The sequence below is a fragment of the Taurulus bubalis genome, assembly GCF_910589615.1.
Source record: "Taurulus bubalis genome assembly, chromosome: 12".
NCBI classification, from domain to species: domain Eukaryota; kingdom Metazoa; phylum Chordata; class Actinopteri; order Perciformes; family Cottidae; genus Taurulus; species Taurulus bubalis.
In genome coordinates this window covers 12706211-12730172 of record NC_136600.1, presented here as the reverse complement: position 1 = coordinate 12730172, position 23962 = coordinate 12706211, and the positions used below count along the sequence as shown (strand labels likewise).

At 43.7% G+C, this 23962-nt stretch overlaps 3 protein-coding genes across 3 annotated transcripts; 2 read left to right on the top strand and 1 right to left on the bottom strand.

The window, feature by feature from the left end:
• Positions 1-237: 237 nt before the first annotated feature.
• On the top strand, positions 238-1289 carry LOC306745270 (uncharacterized protein; the record flags this gene model as incomplete). Its single annotated transcript, XM_079228023.1, has 2 exons — positions 238-287; positions 860-1289. 2 exons carry the CDS (start codon positions 238-240, stop codon positions 1287-1289), a joined length of 480 nt encoding a protein of 159 aa, XP_079084149.1.
• A 357-nt stretch (positions 1290-1646) lies between these two features.
• dnajc28 (DnaJ (Hsp40) homolog, subfamily C, member 28) lies at positions 1647-2775 on the bottom strand (the record flags this gene model as incomplete). The annotated part of the gene is given in 2 exon segments (XM_079226960.1): positions 1647-1797; positions 1799-2775. Coding segments are annotated over 2 exon segments (1128 nt in total).
• Positions 2776-4976: 2201 nt separating this feature from the next.
• On the top strand, positions 4977-21816 carry LOC306745269 (uncharacterized protein; the record flags this gene model as incomplete). The annotated part of the gene is made up of 8 exons (XM_079228022.1): positions 4977-5001; positions 6262-6321; positions 9592-9632; positions 9798-10068; positions 18026-18111; positions 18548-18833; positions 21570-21655; positions 21811-21816. The coding sequence occupies exons 2-8, from the start codon at positions 6300-6302 to the stop codon at positions 21814-21816; spliced, it is 798 nt and encodes a 265-aa protein (XP_079084148.1). The 5' UTR covers positions 4977-5001; positions 6262-6299.
• Between the last annotated feature and the right edge of the window lie 2146 nt (positions 21817-23962).

The window sequence follows — 23962 nt, the reverse complement described above, 5'->3', positions numbered from 1 at the left end:
CTGCTAGACCACTGCCTCACTACACTGAGCTGTTGACCTTGCCCTGTGACCTCCTCATTTCATTAAAGGTGTTGACAAGTTGAACATGCTGCATATCTCTTCCACGTCAAAGCATGAGCACGAAGGAGGGCAAATTAATATGACCAAGACAAGGAGGAGGGGGTAGCTTCTTTTGGAGGTCTAGTTCCAGACCAGCTTCTTCTAGTCCTACTGGAGATACGTGACTTGAAATGGTCGATGTCTGCAGATGCCAATACCAGCAGCAACAGATTCCACATCCTTGAAAGGTAGGCTTTTCTTTCTACTAAATCAAGCTTGAATAATTATGTACACCTCATTTATGGGAGACAATTTCTATATCACATAACCTTCACTCTCCTAACACCACAAGTAAAATAAAGAGTATCCAGCCTTCAAGCTCAGGTTTGTTGGGTAGAGTCAGAATAAATTTCCAATGTCTCATTTTGACATGTGATGACATATCAAAGTGTCACTTAAATACATGTTTATAAATTATGGATAAATGGGTTATATTTAAAAACACTTGTTGTGGGTCATTCTCTCACACTCATTCGATCAAAGTTGATTTGAACAGAAAACTCTTTTAGCAGCTTGTGAGTTTAGTAATCTACAACTCAGAAACCATGATTTGTGTATGTCTGTTGCCTCTTGGGCTGTTGTGAGCAGGTTAGGGGGAATACTTCAGATATTACCAAAACAACAACAACAATAATAATAATAATAATAATAATAATAATAATAAGAGTGAAATATTGAATAATTTCTGCAGAGATCAAGTAGGGGGGTTATCGTACCTGTGAGATCAATCTTTTTCATATGGTCTCCTCTTCCTCCTCAGTTGCAGTTTGCTGATCGTCCAGCAGAGGTCAGGCATGCCATACATCAACACCACCGAGCTGCAGTCGCTCCTGCTCTCTTTCCTGCAGCACTGCCTCAACAGCACAAGTCTACTGTCTCCACAGTTGGATCAGAACTACACTACCCAGCAGGCTGTGCACCACGTGGCTGGAGCCAGGGCCCACGCTCAGTCTCAGGGCATGATGTACATCCTCCTGGTAGTTGGCATGTTCAGCTTCTTCACATTCGGCATCATGTTCAGTTACATTCGCTCCAAGAAGCTAGAGAGCTCTCAGGATCCGTACCACCAGTACATCGCCCACGACTGGACCAAGGTGTCGACTCCGTCCAGCGCCGTCGCTCAGGCGCTTAACAGGGAAGAGCCCGTCGTCATCTGCAACCCTGCAACACTGGAGCAGCTGCCAGACTAAAATGAGACATTCAGCTATTCAACGATGTAAAACTCTGTAAACACAAGAATTTGGATCACCTTTACTTTTAATGTCACACAGCAACCAAAACATACAGCATTAGGTTTGTATTTTTAGATCAGAAATTTCATAGAAACAACTTGCAACAAAATTGTCTTGTGCAATCTACGTTATCAACCCATGCAGTTTCTGACACTTTAGTAGTAGCACCATTGTCTGAGTGTGTAGAAGTAAGCTGATGAACAAGTCTGTCGGCCTTGTGACTATAATGATTGGTTTAAGTGAGATAAAAAATAAATAATTTTCTGTTCACTAAGATTCTGAGATTTAGTTTTTCAATCTGAGCAAATTCTTCATCTAGGACACCAGGCCTTGTTTGGTATTTTTAGGCTTAGTTACTGCGTTGGCTCTTTTCTTCTCCTCCTTCCTCCTCTGCCTCTCCTTTTCTCTCTCTCCCTGCTGCTCCAGTCTGTGTTGGCGGGCTCCTTTCTCAGCGCGGTCAATCTCTCAAACTGAAGTGAAACATTTGCATTTTGAGCATCGGTACGATGAGGTTGTAATTGTCCACCGTCTTGTTAAGTTTCACCAACTCCTTCTCTACAGACGCACACAGCTGCTCCCATTGGTTGTGCTGTTTGGGGGTCATGGGGTCGCTGAGCCTGGCCCTCCCCGCCAGTAACCTATTTTGGATCTGAGCAGCGGCCTCTCGGATGTTGCGTTGTGTGACGACCCACGCTGGCTGGTAACCATTGTCTATGAGGATGCGGTTGAGGTTGTGGGTCATAGGATCAGCGTATGGATTGTACTCAAACTTGTTTAGGGGCTTTCCAGCTCCACTCAGGTTCCTGAAGTCTCCTCGGGCCATGGACTCCTGGATCAGGTCCTCCACAAGCCGTTCCACAGCCTGGGTGATCTTGATCTTTCGGCTGCGCTGACGTATGTCCCGTGCCACCAGCGCCCCCTCTGCAGCGGCTGCCCTCTCGTGCACCCTCTGCCGGTAGTTCAAAACCTGCTCGGATGCCCGGTCGACACGAATCTGCCGATACTGATGCTCACGCTGGCTGGGCGTGCCCAAACCCACACCCTCATAGCTGAGATAGTGTCTGTGTGGAAGTGCTGTACCTCTGGACTTATCCTCATCTTCCACTTCTACCCCTCCATCAGATTGCTTAGTCTTGCTCTGATGTGCCAGCACGGCACGGTAGGCCTCCTCAACCTGAGCAAACAGCATTGCATCGGCAGTCGGAGCCCCCGAAGCTGGGTGATACATTTTGGCGAGGCGCAAGTAGGCCTCTTTCACCTGCACAGGACTGCTGTGTCCCTTGTCAGGCAGTTGCAGAAGCCTGTAGCTCTCTTGCAGGCTACGGCTGATCTGGTGCATGGAGCTGAGTGCCCTGAAAAACAGGGACCCTCGAGACAAGACGAGCAGGGAACGGACATGGTAGAAGTCGCTGCGGGAAACCAGGAGGTGGAAGGTGAAACTCATTGCTGGCACACTCCTGTGGATTTGAAAAGCAACTTAGTTAAAAAGACAACTAGTCATATAAATGATCTCCAAAGAAAGATAGCTCATTCTGTCAGGTGGGAGAGATCTTATGGAAATAACACAGCAAATCTTTTGTCAGGAAGAAATAATGTATCCGAATAGAACAGTAGTACAAACGAATCTGGGTTAATTGGGTTTGGATTCACATTTCAATTTTTTTTTAATTGTGGCTCTGGTTTAATGATAATTGTGTCTCAATGGTATCTGTCTGCAAACCAATTTGGGAGCGATAAAGAAAGATTTATTGATTAAAATAACGGGGGTACCTCACCTTATTAAATAAAACCATATTTGTATAACATTACCAAAGTGGAACGAAATGAAGGTGACAATACAGGTAAATTATTATAAGTAATAAAGTGAAGATATATTTTTTATGTAAATTGTGCTTTGCAATGACAAATATACTGTATGTTGCATGTATTTACCAAGAGTCATTTAAATAAACATAAATGTATGCTACCTTTAACGGAGAGCTTCGAGATTGCACGTCGGTCACACAAATCCACATTAATAACTGCTAATAACGTAACAAGACCAACACAATTGATCTTGAAGTTGCTGCTAATTCGGTAACGGACCGATTTATCTTTCTTCTTCTCTCATTTCTATAAGTTTGTGTTGTTCTATCGCCCCCTGTCGCCCGTTTGACAACATGAAACCGCCCCGTTAAGAAGAACGCAGCCAGATATACCGGTTACACCCAATCTTGCCAACTTGGAGACTTTCTCGCTATATCTGGCGACTTTCTAACCCTCTTGGAGACTTTTTTTGTGAAAAGCGACTAGCGACAAATCTAGAGACTTTTTTGTGTGTAATTGGAGACTTCCTGGTGTCTTGGAGACTGACGAGAAAGCGCCGCAGGTATCGTTCTGCAGTTACTGTCCTGAGCCCCGCCCCCTCCGCCGTCCCAAAGCACTCTCAGGCGGCCTCACAGTTGCCGAGCGAGTCGCGCAGCAGTAAGAGAGGAGAGAGACCCACACGTCTCCGCTTCCAGACTAAACATTAATCGCGCATGCGCAAAGCCGCCGCTGATCCCGCCTTGGCTTACACAGCGGGATGTTTCTTCACTGTTACACTAAAATAAATCACCTCAGTCACCTTGTCCACTTTGTGTGCCTCTGTGACATCAGCTAAACATATAGTCATCATGTCTCAGTCTAACTGTCCACTCAAAAATACAGAAGGAGTGGGAATCAAACCCTGAATTCAAAGGCTGGCTGTAGCCGTTTATTGGAGATGATACACGGCCATACTGCCTGTACTGTGAAGCAGATTTCTGTCAAACTTTGTGTTATAAATAAACACATGACAACTAAAAAACATACTCAAAGGCAAAGCAGCCTTATAACAGTTCCACCCAAAGCAAGCTGCCATTAATTAGTAAAACAATTGCTATATCACTATATTCCTGTCTCCTACAGCTTACGTAAAAAATATGCAAATTAGGTGATGACGTCATTTACCGACTTCTAGCGATTTTTAGGACAGCCAATAGCGATTTTTCTTGCTGAGGAGTTGGCAACACTGGTAAGCCTAGTTTATGGTTCTCCGTCAGGTCGACGGCGTACCTACGCCGTAGCTACGCCGTCGACGCAGACCCCTACGCCGTAGCCTGACGCGCACCTCCAAAAAATCCTAACTACGCGTCGCGTTGATGCGGACCGCAAGCGCTGTGATTGGTCCGCTCAGAACGTAATTTCCGGCAGTTGCTTTTTCCCAGCCTCGACCGGTTTAGTGGTCGTACAGAGCACCTCCGCAAACGTCTTCTCTTTTCAACATTTGCAATATAAGCATTTGCTCTTCAATATTGATGAGCTCCAACTTTAATGTAGCCGCTCCAACTTGGTCGCCATTGTTTACTGTGACCAGAATTCGGCTATAACCCCTGAAACCACACAGACACCCCCCCTGGCGGCATGGTGGTTAATTGCAGGCAACGCATTCCCTCGACGCAGAACTTCGAATGCTCAACGATGGCGTCACGTCGACCCATAAACTAGGCCATAAACTACACCTCAAGGAGGAGCAGGAGGAGGCGGCGGCAGCCACAACGGGAAACGGCAGTTACTGAAGGGAAACACTAACGAGAGACAGGAGCAGAAGTCCTGTCAACGCGACGGTAAATTATTTCCGACAGTGGAAACTACAAGCTGTTTTAAAAAGGTTTGTGAAACCGCGTTTCACCGCTTTTTTCTTACTTTCACTTTCATAGTTTTAACTTTCTGTCGAGGACGTTAATGTGTGAAAACAGAGAGAGACATTATGGGAAATTAATAAGTTTGGGTTTTGCTGCTTTTGTTATGCTCAACTAAACAGGAATCGATTAATCAAAACAATTAATCACGGAATCGATCTATAATGAAAATGATCATTACTTTTAGTCATACTGTTCCTCAATCACTGTGTTGCCGGTAGGCTGAATTAATACAATAGTATAGCTTTAAATACGACCACACACTGCTTTGCCTTTGTACCTTTGTAGTGGATCAAAGCTGTGCATCAGAAGCCCATCATTAGGCTCGTTCGTAAGAGCTGCTTCTCGCCTGGAATCCAGACGAGAGCAGGCGGGAGCAGCAGGAGCCGTTCACAAAAAACTGCAATCAAGTCGGACAGTTTTCAGCTGACTTCAAAGTATACACAGGAAGTCACAGAAAAAAGGACTTCCTGTTAGTTCCGAACTTTTGTCTACTTGTAGTGTACAGATCACGTTTGGATTTATTCATATGTGTTTAAATATATATTTATGGAGAAATGAGTGTGTAGCTGCATCCTTTGTTCTTTTTATGTCTGCCTGTGAAATACTACTGGTTTTATGTGTATTGTATAAATAAGATTTTGTATTAACAACCACACACATATGTTTTTAGATTAAACGTGAGACTAATAGTCAACAATCAAGCGTTAAGTATTACAACTACACATAAAATAAGGATTTTCTACAACAGGTGGTGTTTGCTGTCAGATCTAGGAGCCAATCAGCTCTCTGATAAGGCAACAGCCAGGCGTTTCCCACCATGTACTGTGCCACGCAGTCGGGGGAGAGTGCAGCGCCTGGCTCTAAAATGGACGACTGTCTCGCTCTCGTGCGATTATCATTGACCACTTGTGCATGACGTCAGAGCAAGTCGGGACACAAATCTAACCAGCATGCATTGCGTGCCGATCGCCGGCGATCGATTCTGCGCAGAACTGGCTCATCTCGAACGAGCCTTGTGTCTCGGTTTTGGGTTGTTTCTGGTTTCCTGTTTTACTTTGAAGTCCCCAGTGTAGGAGATGAAGTTGCGACAATTTTTTTTTTTTTAAGAACGTGAAAGGAAACATTTGATTTGTTTTGTGTATTTATGGGATAACAGTAGTATGTATGCATAAACACTAAACTGGTCCATCGTTCAGACATTTCAATTTTCCATGAATTGGTTTCAGCTGCGAGACCCTCAGCTGGAGCAACTGGTGTGAATACCATGGCCGAAGGTGTCTGCTCAGGTAGTATGATGCCCTCTCAATAAATGCATTTTACGCCGTGATCAGTGACAGATTATCTAGAAACCCAGAATATGAATATGAAACCTCTTAATTTAACAGTTTGTCTGCCTCAGTACAAAAATCTACCTTCCAAACATTGGACGGACTAGCTATTCTCCCATGCCTCCAGTCGTTATACTAAGCTAAAAGTCTAAATGTATTGAACAAATTGTAATTATAAAAAAGATGTGAGAGCTTTACAGATTGGCATTTGGAGGAAACATCTCATAACCATGAAATGTAGACCTTATTCTTTCGGATGTAGTTTACATCCCAAATTGTAAATCCGCTATTTGAATAAAAAAAAAAAATGAATGGAAACAGCAAAATGAACACTTGAGTCACTATTATTAAAACACTTCAGTAAATGCAGTACCCAAACGACACTGAAACCTCGAAACAAAACAAACAAACAAACGACACTTAAACCTCTCAGACGAGCCCTCATAACACAGAGCAGGAGACTTGTCTTCTAACTTAAAGCGAAGCACCTCTCACAGTCTGAGGAGTGCAGCTCTCGGCGCAGCAGCGGTTTTATTCCCTGAGGTCAGAATTGACCAGTTTTTGAAAGAAAAGGACTGACCTCTTCATGAGCTGAGTGACACACTTAGGTTGGCAGACCTGGCCTCTAGTTGCTCTTATCATCATCTCACACTGAACAATAGCCTGCAAGGCAATGAGCAGGTAGTACCACAACCTCATGCGCACATGAACCCGTTCTGTGTGAAGCTCCGTCTCTTCGAAACTCAACAACGTAACGACAACGCTGCGCTCTTCCCCACGCTGTCTGAAGTCAGAGCAGCTTTTCCAGAGTTCAGAAATCAGTCAGCGCTTCCAAGATCTTTCTGCCTTTGAGAAAGAAATCAAGTTGTTCTTGACTCCCTTCCTGATGGATGCAGAAGAAGTGGAAGAGAGTCTGAACTAGAACTGATGGAGATGCTACCCGACTTCTACCAGAGCTTGGAAAAGGCCAAGTTTCCTCTGATGCGATTTAAAAAAATATAATATATAAAATATTTAAAAAAAGAATATACACTCACCTAAAGGATTATTAGGAACACCTGTTCAATTTCTCATTAATGTAATTATCTAATCAACCAATCACATGGCAGTTGCTTCAATGCATTTAGTGGTGTGGTCCTGGTCAAGACAATCTCCTGAACTCCAAACTGAATGTCAGAATGGGAAAGAAAGGTGATTTAAGCAATTTTGAGCGTGGCATGGTTGTTGGTGCCAGACGGGCCGGTCTGAGTATTTCACAATCTGCTCAGTTACTGGTATTTTCACGCACAACCATTTCTAGGGTTTACGAAGATTGGTGTGAAAAGGGAAAAACATCCAGTATGCGGCAGTCCTGTGGGCAAAAATGCCTTGTTGATGCTAGAGGTCAGAGGAGCATGGGCCGACTGATTCAAGCTGATAGAAGAGCAACTTTGACTGAAATAACCACTCGTTACAACCGAGGTATGCAGCAAAGCATTTGTGAAGCCACAACTCGCACAACCTTGAGGCGGATGGGCTACAACAGCAGAAGACCCCACCGGGTACCACTCATCTCCACTACAAATAGGAAAAAGAGGCTACAATTTGCAAGAGTTTACCAAAATTGGACAGTTGAAGACTGGAAAAATGTTGCCTGGTCTGATGAGTCTCGATTTCTGTTGAGACATTCAGATGGTAGAGTCAGAATTTGGCGTAAACAGAATGAGAACATGGATCCATCATGCCTTGTTACCACTGTGCAGGCTGGTGGTGGTGTAATGGTGTGGGGGATGTTTTCTTGGCACACTTTAGGCCCCTTAGTGCCAATTGGGCATCGTTTAAATGCCACGGCCTACCTGAGCATTGTTTCTGACCATGTCCATCCCTTTATGGCCACCATGTACCCATCCTCTGATGGCTACTTCCAGCAGGATAATGTACCATGTCACAAAGCTCTAATCATTTCAAATTGGTTTCTTGAACATGACAATGAGTTCACTGTACTAAAATGGCCCCACAGTCACCAGATCTCAACCCAATAGAGCATCTTTGGGATGTGGTGGAATGGGAGCTTCGTGCCCTGGATGTGCATCCCACAAATCTCCATCAACTGCAAGATGCTATCCTATCAATATGGGCCAACATTTCTAAAGAATTTTTTCAGCACCTTGTTGAATCAATGCCACTTAGAATTAAGGCAGTTCTGAAGGTGAAAGGGGGTCAAACACAGTATTAGTATGGTGTTCCTAATAATCCTTTAGGTGAGTGTGTGTATGTATGTATGTATGTATGTATGTATATATATATATATATATATATATATATATATATATATATATATATATATAAAAGCAAGCATAATTTACCTAATTTGATTAATTTTGTGATATACCTCACATGAGTGGCCCAGACTTTTGTATATTTTTCTGTTTGTGGCCCTCGGTGAAAAAGTTTGGACGCTCCTGGTCTATACAATCTCACTACCTATTTTGAACACTCACCTTTTAGACACGCTGCAAAGTTTTCAACCAGGGTTCTTACCTTAAGTTCCTCTGGCAACGTCGGTCGTCACCTCAGTATCACACTTGTTCAGGACAAGGGAAGAAGGTTAGATTGATAAACAACTATAGTCTATAGTTTAAGTTCCAGCTTACTAAATGGTAAGACTGTGTTTTTATTTCAGTTTTATACTTTTTTTCTTTTCCTCTATAAATCACCAACTCTTTCAATTCAATGAAACAGTTACATTTTCACATGCAAAAGGTTATAAGTGTTCAGTGATTTTCTACATATTTGGTCCCCGAGTCAAGCTTGATCCTCTTCAGGGCAAAGGAGCTTGTCAAGTCAAGCCTGATCCTCTGACAGTTAAGTGGCTTGTTTAGTCCAGTTTGTTGTTGTAATAACAAATATTATTCATTGAACTTGAAGAAACCTGTTTTCTCTTTAATTTACATTTTAGTCTATGAACCTTGACCACAGTGTTTGATAGAGTTCATCAGGTGAGACCGGTAGTTTATTTTTATGATAACATATGATGTTATTCAGTAGATTTTCTGTTAATTTTGTAATTAATCCTCAACATTATAGTTCTTGTAGTCTGACGGTGTGTCATGATATAACCTGGTGTTAAATAAATCATCTTTATTTCCTTTCTCCTCAGAGAAACACTCTGTGGATGTTGCATGTTAACAATATTTATTATCAGTCGTTAGATCAATCACTCATGACTTTTACCACTTTTCTCCTCAGAGAAACTCTCAGATGAACACCGATCTGCACTGATCCAGAAAGTGAGTAATGTCACATCTCTGACTTCATACAACACAGCTTTTATTCAACCAATTCAAAGATGTTGTCATCTTAAAAAAAAAAAAAAATGATAAGACTTTTATGATTTATGATTTTATGATTGACTTATTTCTGTTTTTTTATTAATGTACTTTTATTTTTATCAGGTAGCAACACAATCTGCTGTTAAACAGCAGATTTTGGAAACCATGAAGGAATTTAAGCATTTTGAGTTAGGGAAATTCCTTAAATTCCTGCAGTTGATCGTCTCACAGAAGAACCTCCCAGACATCTCATTGAAGTTGAGACAAACGGAAGACAGAGCAGGGACAGTGGATCTGATGATGCAGACCTACGGCTATCAGTCTGTGAATTTAACCAGGAAGGTGGTTTACAGAATGAAAAGGGACGATCGGATGCGCCACTCAGGATTCAAAGGTCAGACAAAGATAGAAAAACGTGTCATACTCGTCCAAATTGAAAGTTCAAAGGTATAATATGCAGTGGCGGGCCGTGCGTTTTTGACTTAGGCCTTCAATGCCGTATTGTCCACATCAGGGGGGGAAGTGTCCCGGGAGTTACTGTCAGACACTCAATGCACGGCGCATGTAGGGAGCTCACACAGGGCGTGGAGACTGACCCGCGGAGCCACTCCACCACTTTGAGAGGGAAAAAAAGAGAAACAGCGGACACTCCAGTCATTCTGGGCTCGGGGGTTCACACGCGCCCCGTGGACCGACCCACAAAGCCACTTCAACCACCAGCGGACAGCCCCGCCGAGCAACGTGCATTTACGCAGCGCCTTTCGGTCGTCCTGACCAGCCCACCTGACCAGCCCAACCCCGTCAGCCCACCGGGAATTTCTCTGCATCAACAAGAACCACACTTAGTTATAACATGACAAAACAATCCATGATAAAAAACAGCAACATAGATACATCAACAGAACGCCACCGCAGATGCAAAAACATAAAAAGCAGGCAACTTACCAGAATCAGAATCAGAAACCGTTTATTTGCCAGGAATGTTTACACAAACGAGGAATTTTTCGTGGCGGAAGGTGCATAAACATGAGACATTAGACGAGACAAACAACAATCAACAACAACAGTGCAATGGGTATTAAATTAAGTATATGATGAAGTACTCAGACAAACAGATAAAATGAATGTAAGTGTATGTTAAAGTGACGTGTGTTTAAGTTAAAGTGTATGTTAAAGTGACATGAGTGTTTAAATATGAAGTGTGCAGGGGAGTGACCGGTAAGAAGAAAGAATAAATAGTCGTGGGGGTGATAGACTCACTCAGTGGGGGACTCTGTTGATGTGCCCGACTGCCGGCGGGAAGAAACTGTTAGTGTGGGGTGAGGTCTTGGTCCTGATGGACCTCATCCTCCTGCCAGAGGGAAGGGACTCAAACAGTTTGTGTCTAGGGTGAGAGGGGTCGGCGACAATCTTTCGTGCCCGCTTCAGAGTCCTTGAAGCGAACAAGTCCTAGAGGGACGGCAGATTGCAGCCAATTACACTCTCAGCAGAGCGAATGATGCGCTGCAGCCTGGCCTTGTCCTTGGTAGTGGCTGCAGCGTGCCAGACAGTGATGGAGGAGCATAGGATGGACTCAACGATGGCAGTGTAGAACTGCACCATCATTTTCTTTGGCAGGTTGACGGATGGTACAGAGGCGTGAGCCCCTGATGGAGCTGTAGGGGATGGCGTCAGGACTGCTCCATTGTCTTTCAAATCTACAGTAGAACTCGTTCAGCTCTTCTGCCAGGCGGAGGTCATTCATGGCGTGGGGGGGTTTTCGGCTTGTAGTTGGTGATCTGTCTGAGCCCTCTCCAAACAGAATCACAAATTTAGTCGGAAACGGGCTTAGCACTGTGGCTGGCTGGAGCCGGTGCCGCTTTTGTTTTTTTTTGGCGGTTGCACCGGGACCAGATCTAAATTGTGTTTTCTTTTTTTTAAGTGGCGACCCCGGGCTGTTTGAGGTGTGGTCTGACTTGGTGCGAGGCCCTGCAAAGCATCAACACACGTCTGCTCAGGCTCCAATGCCTTCAAGCTGGAGGCGGAGGGGAACTATCACACCAGGCAGCTCCAATCGCCCCCCATTATAGATGATGAGTCACTTGCTGAGAGCTGTTGTTGCAGTTTCTCAGAGTACAGTCGTTTAGCATCTCTCACCGCCTTGCTAAACCTGTATTTTGACTCTGTGTACAATCCTTGTCGCCACTCCTGTAAAGTAATGCGATAGAGGCTTCTTAGTTTGCTCAACTGGGTTTAATGGATCACCGTGTGTCGCCATTACATGCATAACGTTCACTTCCCATATAACTTCTGGTATATGCGCAAGCGCATTAGATTACCGTATATGACATCTCCCCCTCTTTTTAGTGTTATGTCAATAACATCAAAGGAACACTTTAACTTAAAATGGCTATTCAAACCAGTGACGTGCGGTCAGGGGAGGCAGGTGAGGCAGTGCCTCACCTGAGGCAGTGCCTTGTTTGTAGACGCAGGGATCCCCTCTACTACACTAGCCACATAGCATGCCACCTCACTGTGTGTGTGTGTCTGTCTCTGCGCACGTGCTGGCCAGTGGACTGCGTGACAGGGTGTCCGCAACGACCAGAGTTTTCCCTGGAGCATACTCTGCCACTGAATTGAATCTCATGAGCCTCATGAGGAGACGCTGACATCGTATAGGTACATTGTCCAGGCTGCGACTGTTAATGAGATGCACAAGCGGCTTGTGGTCAGTGATTAGCTTGAACTGCTCTAGTCCATTGAGGTATCTGTCGAACTTCTCGCATGCCCACACACCAGCCAGAGTTTCCTTTTCTATTTGGGCGTGGTGTGTTTCTGCGTCTGTGAGGCGTCTGGAGCAATATGCCACAGGTTTCCACTGCTCCCCGTGGAGCTGAAGGAGTACACCCCCTAGTCCATAACTACTTACGTCCGCTGACACAGCCGTGGGCTTGCTTAAGTCATAGAAAACGAGTACTGGTGCAGTTGTCAACAGCTCCTTGATGTGTTCAAAGGCTGTTTGTTGTGCGTGGCTCCATGTCCATGTATTCTTGTCATTCAGGAGCTCGTACAGCGGCTGTCCTACCGTTGAGAGTTTGGGGATGTATTTTCCCAGATAATTCACCATTCCCAGAATCCTTCCCAACTCTTGCACGTCTGCTGGTGGTGACAGCTGCCGAATAGCTTCCACTTTGTCTGGGTCAGGCCGGATTCCGGACCGGTCAATGAGATGCCCGAGGAACCACAGCTGACTCTGCCTGATGGAGCACTTCTCACGATTTAGCTTCAGACCAACTGTCTCTATGCGCTGCATTACCTTCTCCAGGCGACCATCATGCTCCTCCTTAGTGGACCCATAGACCAGAATGTCGTCCATGAAGACCTCGACACCCTCTAGCCCCTGCAGGGTCTCCATCATCTTCCTCTGGAAGATTTCTGGTGCGCTCGTTATTCTGAACGGTAGCCGCTTAAAGTTGAATCTGCCAAATGGCGTAATGAAGGTAGTGAGCTTACAGCTGTCTGGATGCAACGGTATCTGGAAGAACCCACTGGCAGCATCGAGCGAAGAGAAGACAGTGGCCCCACTCAGCTTTGCTGTAATCTCATCAGTAGTAGGCAGGATATACTGTTCTCTTTTCACCGCCTCATTCAGCCTCTTGAGATCAACACAGATGCGGGCTTTACCTGTGCTCTTCTTCAAGACTGGCACCATGGGTGCACACCAGTGCGTGGGCTGTATTACCTTCTCGATTATGCCATTTCTCTACATCCTCTGGAGCTCCTCCTTTACCTTGTTCAGCATAGTGAGAGGTACGTGTCGTGCTGTTTATACAGCATATGGCTCAGCGTTGTCTTTCAACCGTATTCGCACCGGTTCAGTCTTTAATGTCCCATGCTCGCCATATGCCTGTGGATGTCCTCTGTCGCACACCGTTTCATCCACTCTCCTCACCAGATTCATTTCCACAGACAACGGCCTGCTGAGTAGGTTGTTTACAGTACGTCCGCGGATGACATATGCTGTGAGTGGGTGAGTTTTTCCTTTGTAGGTTACAGTGCTCTGGATCTGTCCTATGCACTGCAGCTCGCCGCCTGGGCTGTCCAGGGGCTTATCTGCAGGCTCCAGTGGTCTTTTGGGGATGAGTGAGTGGTAGGTCTCCTCGTGGATGATGTTAACATCTGCCCCTGTGTCGATTTTGAAGTCAACTGGTGTAGAGCCCACCAACAACTCGACGGCCCATTGCTCTGGTGACCCGCCTACTTTACACACAGCCCCAAGAAAGTATGACTGCGGTTGCTCTGCTTGCTCTGTAACCTCACTCACTGCCTTCATGCTCCTACATACTCTACTCCAATGGCCAACTTTGTTGCATGTATTGCATGTGGATTTTCTAGCTGGGCAATTTTCATCTTTACTGTGCCACGCTTTCCCACACAGTCCACATTGTCCTTTATTTCCCCCATCTGGGCTTACCGTAGTGGCTTGGGTATTTGCTGCGCTCGTGAGTGACTTCCTGTATCACCCCCATTGTCTCTCCTTGCATGCTGACTTGCGAAGCAACCTCCTCTGACTGTCTCTATAGTCAGCGGTAGCGTCAGGTCCTTCGTCAGCTGCAACTTCCGTGACGTGTCTTTGTCAAGTATTCCCACGACGATCCGGTTGCGGATATTCTCATCTCTGCTCGCGCCGAATTCGCAATGCTCCGCCAGCTCGTACAAAGCCCTGATAAAAGTCTCAGCTTTCTCTCCCGGTCTTTGCGTGCGCAGATGGAAACATGCACGTTCGTGTATTACGTTCCTTCTCGGCACAAAGTACTTGTCAAACTTTGCAAGCACCCGAACAAAATCATCTACGTGTCCCTCTTCGGCAAACGCAAACAAACAGAAGATGTTCTCCGACTCGCTTCCCATTGCGTATATCAGGCTGCACGGCGCCATCTTCTTTGTCCAGTTTAGTGGCGGTTCTGAATGTTACAAAACGCTGCTTCCACTCCGGCCATTCTCCTGGCTTATCGAAGGAAAGGTTCGTCGGGGGATTGAACTTTGCCATGACTCCGCTTTTACTTCTGACACCATGTAAAGTAATGCGATAGAGGCTCCTTAGTTTGCTCAACTGGGTTTAATGGATCACCGTGTGTCGCCATTACATGCATAACGTTCACTTCCCATATAACTTCCGGTATATGCGCAAGCGCATTAGATTACCGTATATGACAACTCCTAAATGCCTGATCCTTGTGCAGCCTTAGCTTTCTGAGTTCTGCTGTGAACCACGGTTTGTCCTTGTTATAACTCACCCTGGAGCTGTTTTGAACACAGCTGTCCTCACAGAAGCTGATGTAGGAAGTTACAGCCTCTGTGTATTCATCCAGACTGTTAGTAGCAGTCCTGAAGACATCCCAGTCTGTACAGTCCAAGCACGTCCAAAGATCCTCCAGAACGTGAGGTACAGTGCTGTGAAAATCACTGTAACAGCGTTACACCAGCCGTTGTTGAGGTAGAAGCAGATTCCTCCGCCCTTAGTTTTACCGGAGAGCTCCGTGTCATGGTCTGCTCTGAACAGCTGGAAGCCAGCCAGCTGGAAGCCAGCCAGCTGGAACGCGGAGTCCGGAATCGACCCACAGAGCCAGGTCTCCGTGAAGCACAAAACGGAGGATGAGGAAAAGTCTCTGTCTCTCCCCACCAACAGCTGGAGTTCATCCAGTTTGTTTGAACAAGAAGGAGCTGTTTCGTCTGCAGTTAGTGCAAAACTCTGCAGTGAGAATTCTGACCCGCTCTAATAGGTGGACACACATCTCCCCTATTCTTAAAGCTCTTCATTGGCTGCCAGTTTCCTTTAGGATCAATTTTAAAATTCTGGTTTTAACTTTCAGAGCTTTGCATGGTCAGGCTCCATCTTACATCAGTGATCTGATCCAGCCTTACACCCCAGCTCGGGGTCTGAGGTCTGTGGGTCAGAATCTGCTGATGGTTCCGCACACTCGTTTCCGGACCAGAGGAGACCGATCTTTCCAGGCTGTTGCTCCCAGGCTTTGGAACGATCTTCCGCTCTCTCTGCGTTCAGTGGAGTCTGTTGACTCCTTCAAAAGGAAACTTAAGACCTATTTATTTGTTCAAGCTTTTGCTTAATTGCCTTGGGGCTGTTATGATTGTCATTGAGTTGTCTTGGCCTTTTTTAAGTTAAATGTGTATGTACTTCTTAACTGTGTATTGTTTTGTTATAATTATAAAGCGCCTTCTGCGAAAGGCGCTGTACAAATAAATCATACTTACTTACTTGTTGCACAGTGATCGGACATTGGAGAGAAATATGCCCGGCAGCGCTGTACGGAATCCCCGTTTACGGAGACTCACAAGCGCGCCGGCACGTTTCCCTCTCCTGCGGCGTTTCACTGCGTGAGCCAAGGTGAGCACACCTTTGAGGAGAATGTCCAGTAATTCCACTGAAGGTAACAAAAAAGTTGGAAATAAGTCCGCTTGTGTTGTTCCCCTGATGTTCGTGGGCTCATCTCTGGTGAAGGAGCTCCGGGGAATCACAGCAGAAAACCAAAGTCCATCCGCTTCTACAAAAAGTTCAGCGACGCTTTGTACAGTTTATCAGTGCGCTTCAGTTCCAGCAATCAACAGGTGGCCATGTACGCTGGTGAGGACAGCCGCGCCTCCCCGCCGCGCTCCCGGAACACCTTCACACCTCTAGGGCAGAACATATCAGCTCGACAGCGGCAGTCGACACCCGGGTCATCATCGCAAACATGCGTTGTCACCAAATCCGCTTCGCTTCCTCCTTCAGCCACACAGTGCCAAAACATGCAAAACACTAAATCACAACTTCTATCGCTTCAGCCGCCGAACCATTCCAGCTCCAACTGAGCGGCGACCTTTTGACACACTGGCCAATCACAGTGCATGTTAATGGTCACGCTGGGCCACTGACCAATCATACGTCCACGCCATTTTGCAGGCCTGGTACGTCAAAGAATACACCCAGCTTGTCAAACTAAAGATCTGATTTGTTGAAGTCCATGATAATCAACCACAGCATCCACTCTCTGTGTACTTTAATCTGCTAAAGCCTGCTTAAACTGCTTTGCTGACATAGAGACACAGGAGAAAAAAAATCTGATTGGATGAAAGCCTCTCCTTCAAACCAGCTGAAGGCTGGAAGCAGATCAACAGAGGAAGGCAAAGAGCTGTGCAATGAGAAAATAAACTGATAGGGAAAAATAATTATAATACATGTAGTGTATTTGTGAAAAACAATTAAATTATAAAATAGTGAGAATGTATTCTTTAAATCCCGGGTGATCATGGGAAGTAATAGTCCGGAATTCGATGAGGTATAATTAAAAAGTATATTTAATAAAAAATGACAGACAGCTTATGCTCCCGCACGGGCTCTTTAAATCCACGGCGCACCTCAGAACACAGGTCCGAGTGGTTCGCTGGGCGGAATGGAAAGAGGCCGAGCGTTTGCATACCGGTTAGTTTTCAACTCATTCGCGGGACTTAGAGTCCTTCCTATTCGTTTAATGTTTTATTACCTTTATAAACATATTATTGGCCCTGCCGTTTCAGGGGCGGAAATAGACTTCGCCTTCTTCTTCTTCTTCTTCTTCTTCTTCTTCTTCTTCTTCTTCTTCTTCTTCTTCTTCTTCCCCAAAAAGGGTAGTGTCCATTGTCTCAAAAGTCAATATTCGGCTCCGCCCCCTCAGGTGAACAAGAGAACTACAACTCCTTAAGGCGGTAGTCAATATGTCATGCAGCATGCAGTATTTGTCTAACATTCATTCACACATCAATCATTCTACAGTAATAAAAGTGACCTTCATATGCATACAATTACAAATCCCTCATAATATCCCTTATTAATTATCACATTTCATGCATTGTAATGTACACACAAACAACTTATTTTACATAGATGTGCAAGTCCAAATGTGACAAACTAAGCTTAAAAAACACTACAATAGCTATAACTTTGTGATTCTGTTTAGGCCAGGAGTGAGGGCTTAGAAGGCCCTGAAGGCCTACCATTGATAATATGTAGTCACTGTTTTGTAAACACAGCATCCAAAATTCGCCCCTCCAGTTCAACGTGAGAGAGTGAGAGACCACAGCAGTGGTCGAGTGAGCTAGAGAGTGAATGAAGGGACCTTGAGAGGGACTGTTTTATGGGATTTTTATTGAATCAGTCTATACATTGTTTTTGGAAATTGCTGCATATTATACCTTTTTTTTAATGAGTTTAGTTTGTTGCAGAGCCTTTGTGTTGAAGGTGTTTATGATCTGTCATTTGGAGTGAATTGGTTTTATTTCCTTTTTGAAGCATCTCTGCCTTATTAAAGTCAACTTTACTCTCTATGTTGAACTAGGTTTGTATCCCCAGAGAGATTTTAAACAGCTCGTCCCCTCGAAGAAACCCTCTGTGGATGAACAGCAACCTACACTGTCAGAGAGCGTGAGTCTGACTTTACTCATCACAGCTTTCATTTAATAAATGCAGATTAAAAAACATCTTGTTTTTGAACATTATAAATGATGACACAAACCAAACCAAGTGTTTTAAATTGGTTCACACAACATTAAGATTGAGCTCTTAAGAACATCACATCTGCTGTATAAGTGAGGAGAACATGTGATCAGGTCGCTCATTTTTGCTGTTTGTAGCAAAGTGTGAGAGAGAGTTAGAGATGGTCAATAAAGAAAATTACTCATAAATCATATTGTGTTGTGATGATGCGACACAAGTAGCACATATAGTAATCTTAAACTCACAAAATGTGCCATTGTGTCTCATGTGGTAAATATCAATTGTTGCAATACTCTTGACTTGCTTAATGTTCTATTACTACAATTATTACATCAATGCCCTCTGATTACTTTGAATCCACCAGGAAGCAATCATGGCATCAGTGATGGAGGAGCTTTTGGAAACACTGGAAGATTTAAGTTTCAGGGAGCTCGAGGAATATAAGTTGCTCCTGCCGCACACAGGAATGGAGACACGCCTCCGAACATTCTCAGGACACAGATTGGAGACGGCTGGCAGAGTTGGAATAGTGAAGATAATGATGAAGATCTACGGCCAACAGTCTGTGGAGGTGGCCATGGAGGTTTTAAAGAAGATGAACAGGGGAGATCTCGTAGAGAGGTTGTCAAAAACAAGCGTAGGACTCACAGGTAAGACCATGAATACACAAGCGTTCACACTACAATATGTTTCTCATAAAATAGATTGTAGAATTTATATCAATCAATAATAATCAAAGTTATTTATTGCATAATGTGACATATGATAAAATAGAGGGTATGCAGCAATTCAACAATAACACATTCATTACTTGGACTGCAGAAATCATGGACTTGAATCTAGCCTCGTTGAATTATATGAAATCATTACTGACAACATTTTGGTCCAATTTTGCAGCAGTGAATTTGTATTTTCATTTATGTAAAAGCACCTGAGCCTCATTTGGAGCAAAATATCAGGTACCGTTTTCAATATGATAAAGTACATGAAGGCCAAATACTTTGAACCATACAATAACAACTTCAATCAACACTTATATTACATTCTGAATATCTGAATTTGACAGCATTGTAATATTTTGACACAAATTCAACATTATAATCTCGTGCTCGTGCCTCCTCGATCATGGCTCCTCCGAGATCCTCGCTCCTCAGAGCAGAATAAGAGCTTTGGGACGGCCGTCAATATGGCGGCGCAGAACAACTTCTGGTTCAATCGGAACGACAATTAAGAGACTTGGGATGCACTAGGGGTGGGAATCACCAGAGGTCCCACAATTCGATTTTATCACGATACTTGGGTCCCGATTCGATACTATCACGAATCTGCGATATATTGAATATTGCGATTTTATTCCCTTTTTTTCACCGCAAATTGTCCCCAAAGGAAAACGTTGTCAACATTGTATCTAAGAAGATAACGTTTTCAGTCTGTTCATCTCACTTCAATCATTTTTATTGCAGCAAAATGTGATTGTCAAGCAGACAAACTGACCAACACTTTCATAAATGTTGCACCTGACAAACTGAACTGCTTGTGTTACAGTCTGCATTCGCGTCATTCGAGCTGGACGTGCCAGAGAGGGGGCGGGGCTTATCTCTGTGGTTTATCTCCGTGCAAAGAGTTTCCATTTCTGCCATCCACCATGAAAATAACTACTATTTCTGCGTTATACTTGTTGTGGAAATCTCAAAGAGGTCGTAGCATCAAACGCCGCCGTGTCTGGGTTCATAATATTACTTCTCCAGGAACTGCGTCGGGATGACGGTGTTACGGATTAACAGGCGGCCGTGTTAACTGCCGACTTTCGGCCGGAAGTCACCAGTTAACACGGCCGCCTGTTAATCCGTAACACCGGCCGCTTCCAGCACTACGAGAGCACCAGCAGCCAGTTTGATTCATGCTTGAGTTAACGTCTTTGACCAGCGCCATGTCCTGTGCGCCGTGCAACAGCTGTGCAGCAGTGCTGCTACGAGTGACAGGAAGTCCAGACGTCTGATTTACACGCGGACGGCGCATTTCTCATTTCTTTCTCTGATGCCTCCCATAATTGATTACATAAAAAAAGAGATCGATACTTGGCTTCCGTGTATCGATACAATATCGCCAGGCAAACTATCGCGATACTATGCTGAATCGATTTTTTTCCCCCACCCCTAGAATGCACCCATTCTTTCTACCTGTGTGTGTAACACCCGTGTCTTCCCTGTCTTTTGATTGTTCATCCCCTTCACCTGTTCAGACTCTTCGCCCCTCGTGTTCCTCCCCATGTGTGATTACAAGCCTTGCTCTCATTGTTTCCACCTGTGCCTTCCCCTGTGTATTTGGTCTGTCAACTCCTTGTTCAGTGCCAATTTGTCTCTTTACATAGTATGAGCTTACCAGCGATTTCCCCAGTGTGCCTTTGCGTGTTTCGACCAGTTTGTGTTCACCAGTGAGTTTTGCCTTTCTTTCCCATGTGTGTATCGCCTGCGACCAATAATGTTTGTATCGGTCTTCCCCTTGTTTTGTTCCTTTGTTTAGTAAATACCTTGCTTGCCTCACCTCGACTCCTGTCCATTCCTCTGCACCTGAGTCTCTGCCTAACCTCCCCGGAATCCCCAACAATAATCTTTACAAATCTGGGACACCAGTAACTATGAGCAGTTGGTAGTGGTTGCCGTAAACCTTCTCATTGTCAGGGTCGTAAATATTCCGTCTGAATCCACAGTATCATTTATTACCTGTGATATCTCAGCATTGAAAAGTGTTTTGGAAAAAACCTACTAGTCGACTTCTAGAGCACGATATTAGTCATTTCTGTGTTCGCAAGACTACGAGTTGGAAACTGTCAAAGGGAGGCTAACGTTATTAACTTCTGTAATGAAATGGCCCAGCCAAACTTTAAATCCAGGCCTGCGGTACAGTTAACTAACCAAAGAGCATTTACAGTGAGTGAGCTGATGATGATGATGATGACATTACGTTAAGTATGAGGAGTCAAAATTACACGGCAGCTCAAATTATGTTCCTAACCTAACCACCTACTTACTTCCTCCTCTCCATCCCCGATGGAGCATGAGGCTGCACATGAGATCTCTCAAGCACTCATGAATACACATGACGTCTGCATCAGATTTCATATTCATATAAACAGGATCGAATGCCACTTTTTGCTACCACAGCTGTGGTCGAGCAAGCTAGAGAGTGAATGAAGGGACCTGGAGATACTATACTTTGTTTTTGGAAATTGCTGCATACAATACCTTTTTTAATGAGTTTAGTTTGTTGCAGAGCCTTTGTGTTGAAGGTGTTTATGATCTGTCATTTTGTAGTGAATTTGTTTTATTTCCTTTTGAAGCACCTCTGCCTTATTAAAGTCAACTTTACTCTCTACGTTGAACTAGGTTTGTATCCCCAGAGAGATTTTAAACAGCTCTTCCCCTCAAAGGAACCCTCTGTGGATGAACAGCAACCTGCACTGTCAGAGAGCGTGAGTCTGACTTTACTCATCACAGCTTTCATTTAATAAATGCAGATTAAAAACCATCTTGTTCTTGAACATTATAAATGATGACACACACCAAACCAAGTGTTTTAAATTGGTTCTCACGATGTTAAGATTGAGCTCTTCACACTTTTATCCAGTATTGATATTAAGATAGAAAGGCAAATGTCAAGTAGAGAAAACAGATTATTTGAGCCAGTGAAGCAGAAACCAGACGTTATGTTAGATCAGGTGGTAGTAATCAGTTTACTGGAGTTACACAATGAAAGGAATCATCTTTTGCTTTGATGTTGCAAAACAAATAAATGTGTTTATTGTTATGCATCATTCACCGAGCCAAATCCCTTGTATGTGTAATGTACTTGTCAATGAACAGTTTTGATTCTGATTATTTTTGTAAAGAAAACAAGATAAAACAAACAATATAACATGTTAGTGTATCATTGTATTGAGGGATCATGCAGACAAATACAATGAAGCTCATTACATCTATATGATACATCTCACTGACAAAGAAATTAATGTTTCATCACTACAGTGGAGATATCACATAAATGCCCTCTGATTACTTTTAATCCATCAGGCAGCAACTATGACATCAGTTCAAGGGAATCTTTTGGAAACACTGGGAAATTTAAATGAAGAGGAGCTCGAGAAATTCAAACATGTCCTGCAGTACTCTAAAATAAAGAAAGGTCTCCCAAGAATCTCAAGACGGAGATTGGAGACGGCAGACAGAGTTGAAATAGTGAAGCTGATGATGGAGACCTACGAGCAACAGACTGTGGAGGTGACCATGGAGGTTTTAATGGTGATGAACAGGAGAGATCTCGTAGAGAGGTTGTCACAAACAAGCTTAAGACTCACAGGTAAGACCATGAATACACAAACTTTCACACTATACAATATGTTTCTCATAAAATTGAAGAGATCTGGTAAAGACGTTGTCAGACTTCAACTCAGGTTTCAAAAGTAAGTTGTGGGGAAAGGTCTGTCCCATTTTTTTTTTTTAAATGTATTAATGATTAGCTATGTTACTGGCTCAATGAATGGCACATCCAATGGTGGTAGTTCTTCAAGGTTTCAACAGCACAGCAACAACAAAAGAACATTTTGTATTTTTTTTGTAATTTGTTAACTACTGCAAGATTTTTGTGAGAACAATTTAGTCATTAGCAATTTCTGTTGCTGCATCAATAAAAGTAAAAATAATTTACCTTTTGGTTTTTGAAACCCGTTTTAGAACAAAGGACACGGCATTGACCGTATAGTATGACTACATGAACACCCTCTACTCTACATGTGTGATTTCGGCTACTACCACAAGATTAATAACATTCTGTATTTTTATCGTATTATTTTAGCTTTCATGAGGCATCATGAGGTTACTTTTACAGCTACATGTCTGTACTTTGTGGAAAACAGTACACTTCATTCAACAGTATATCCTGCATGACATATTGCTCTCATTAAAGCAGCATATTAAGCACATAGTGCTATATCTGCTAAACATATGAAAAACTACCATATGATTTTATATATCAAAATAACTATTTAAAACATATTCACATGTGTCTTCACAAGGACCTCCTTGCTTGGACCATGAGGATTGTGGAAGCATTATGGTAATCTCCTACATTAATCTATTTGTGATTCATTCATTTGTTCATTTATGTGATTTAAAAAGATGCATCTCCACGTATTTTCCATAAATATTGTCCTCTGTAGCAGGTCTCCAGGGACTGGACTAAACTTAATCCTGAAGTCAACAGTAAAGATGCAGACGAGGCTCAAATTTACAGGTAAAAATAACATCTTAAATACTGCGTCACAGCAAACTGGAGCTATGGGGAAACAATATGACAATTAAAAGCAATACATGTTGAACCTAATAAGCTTCTATAATTTGCCTAATACAGTATTTTTGTGCGTATAAAAAAAATAAAACTCACTTGTTTTCTTTTTTCACGACTTAGCCTCCAGTCTGAAGCAGGAACCTTTGAATGCAGCGTCTCTGGCTTGCGCTGGATCTGTATGGGAAAGGTCAGCTTTAAGTACCAGTTTTGCTCTTTAGAGGAACACATGGAGAGCATAAGAAGCCAACAATACATGCCTGCAGGCCCCCTCATGGACATCACAGTCATTGCTGGGAAGTTGGATGAAGTGCACCTTCCACACTGGATCTGCATCGGTAAGTGGACATGAAGAAACATTAACATATTCCTTTTCTCCTCACTAATTGTTTGCTTTTGTTTCGTCCAGATGACAATCCTACGCTATTAGACAAGTTTG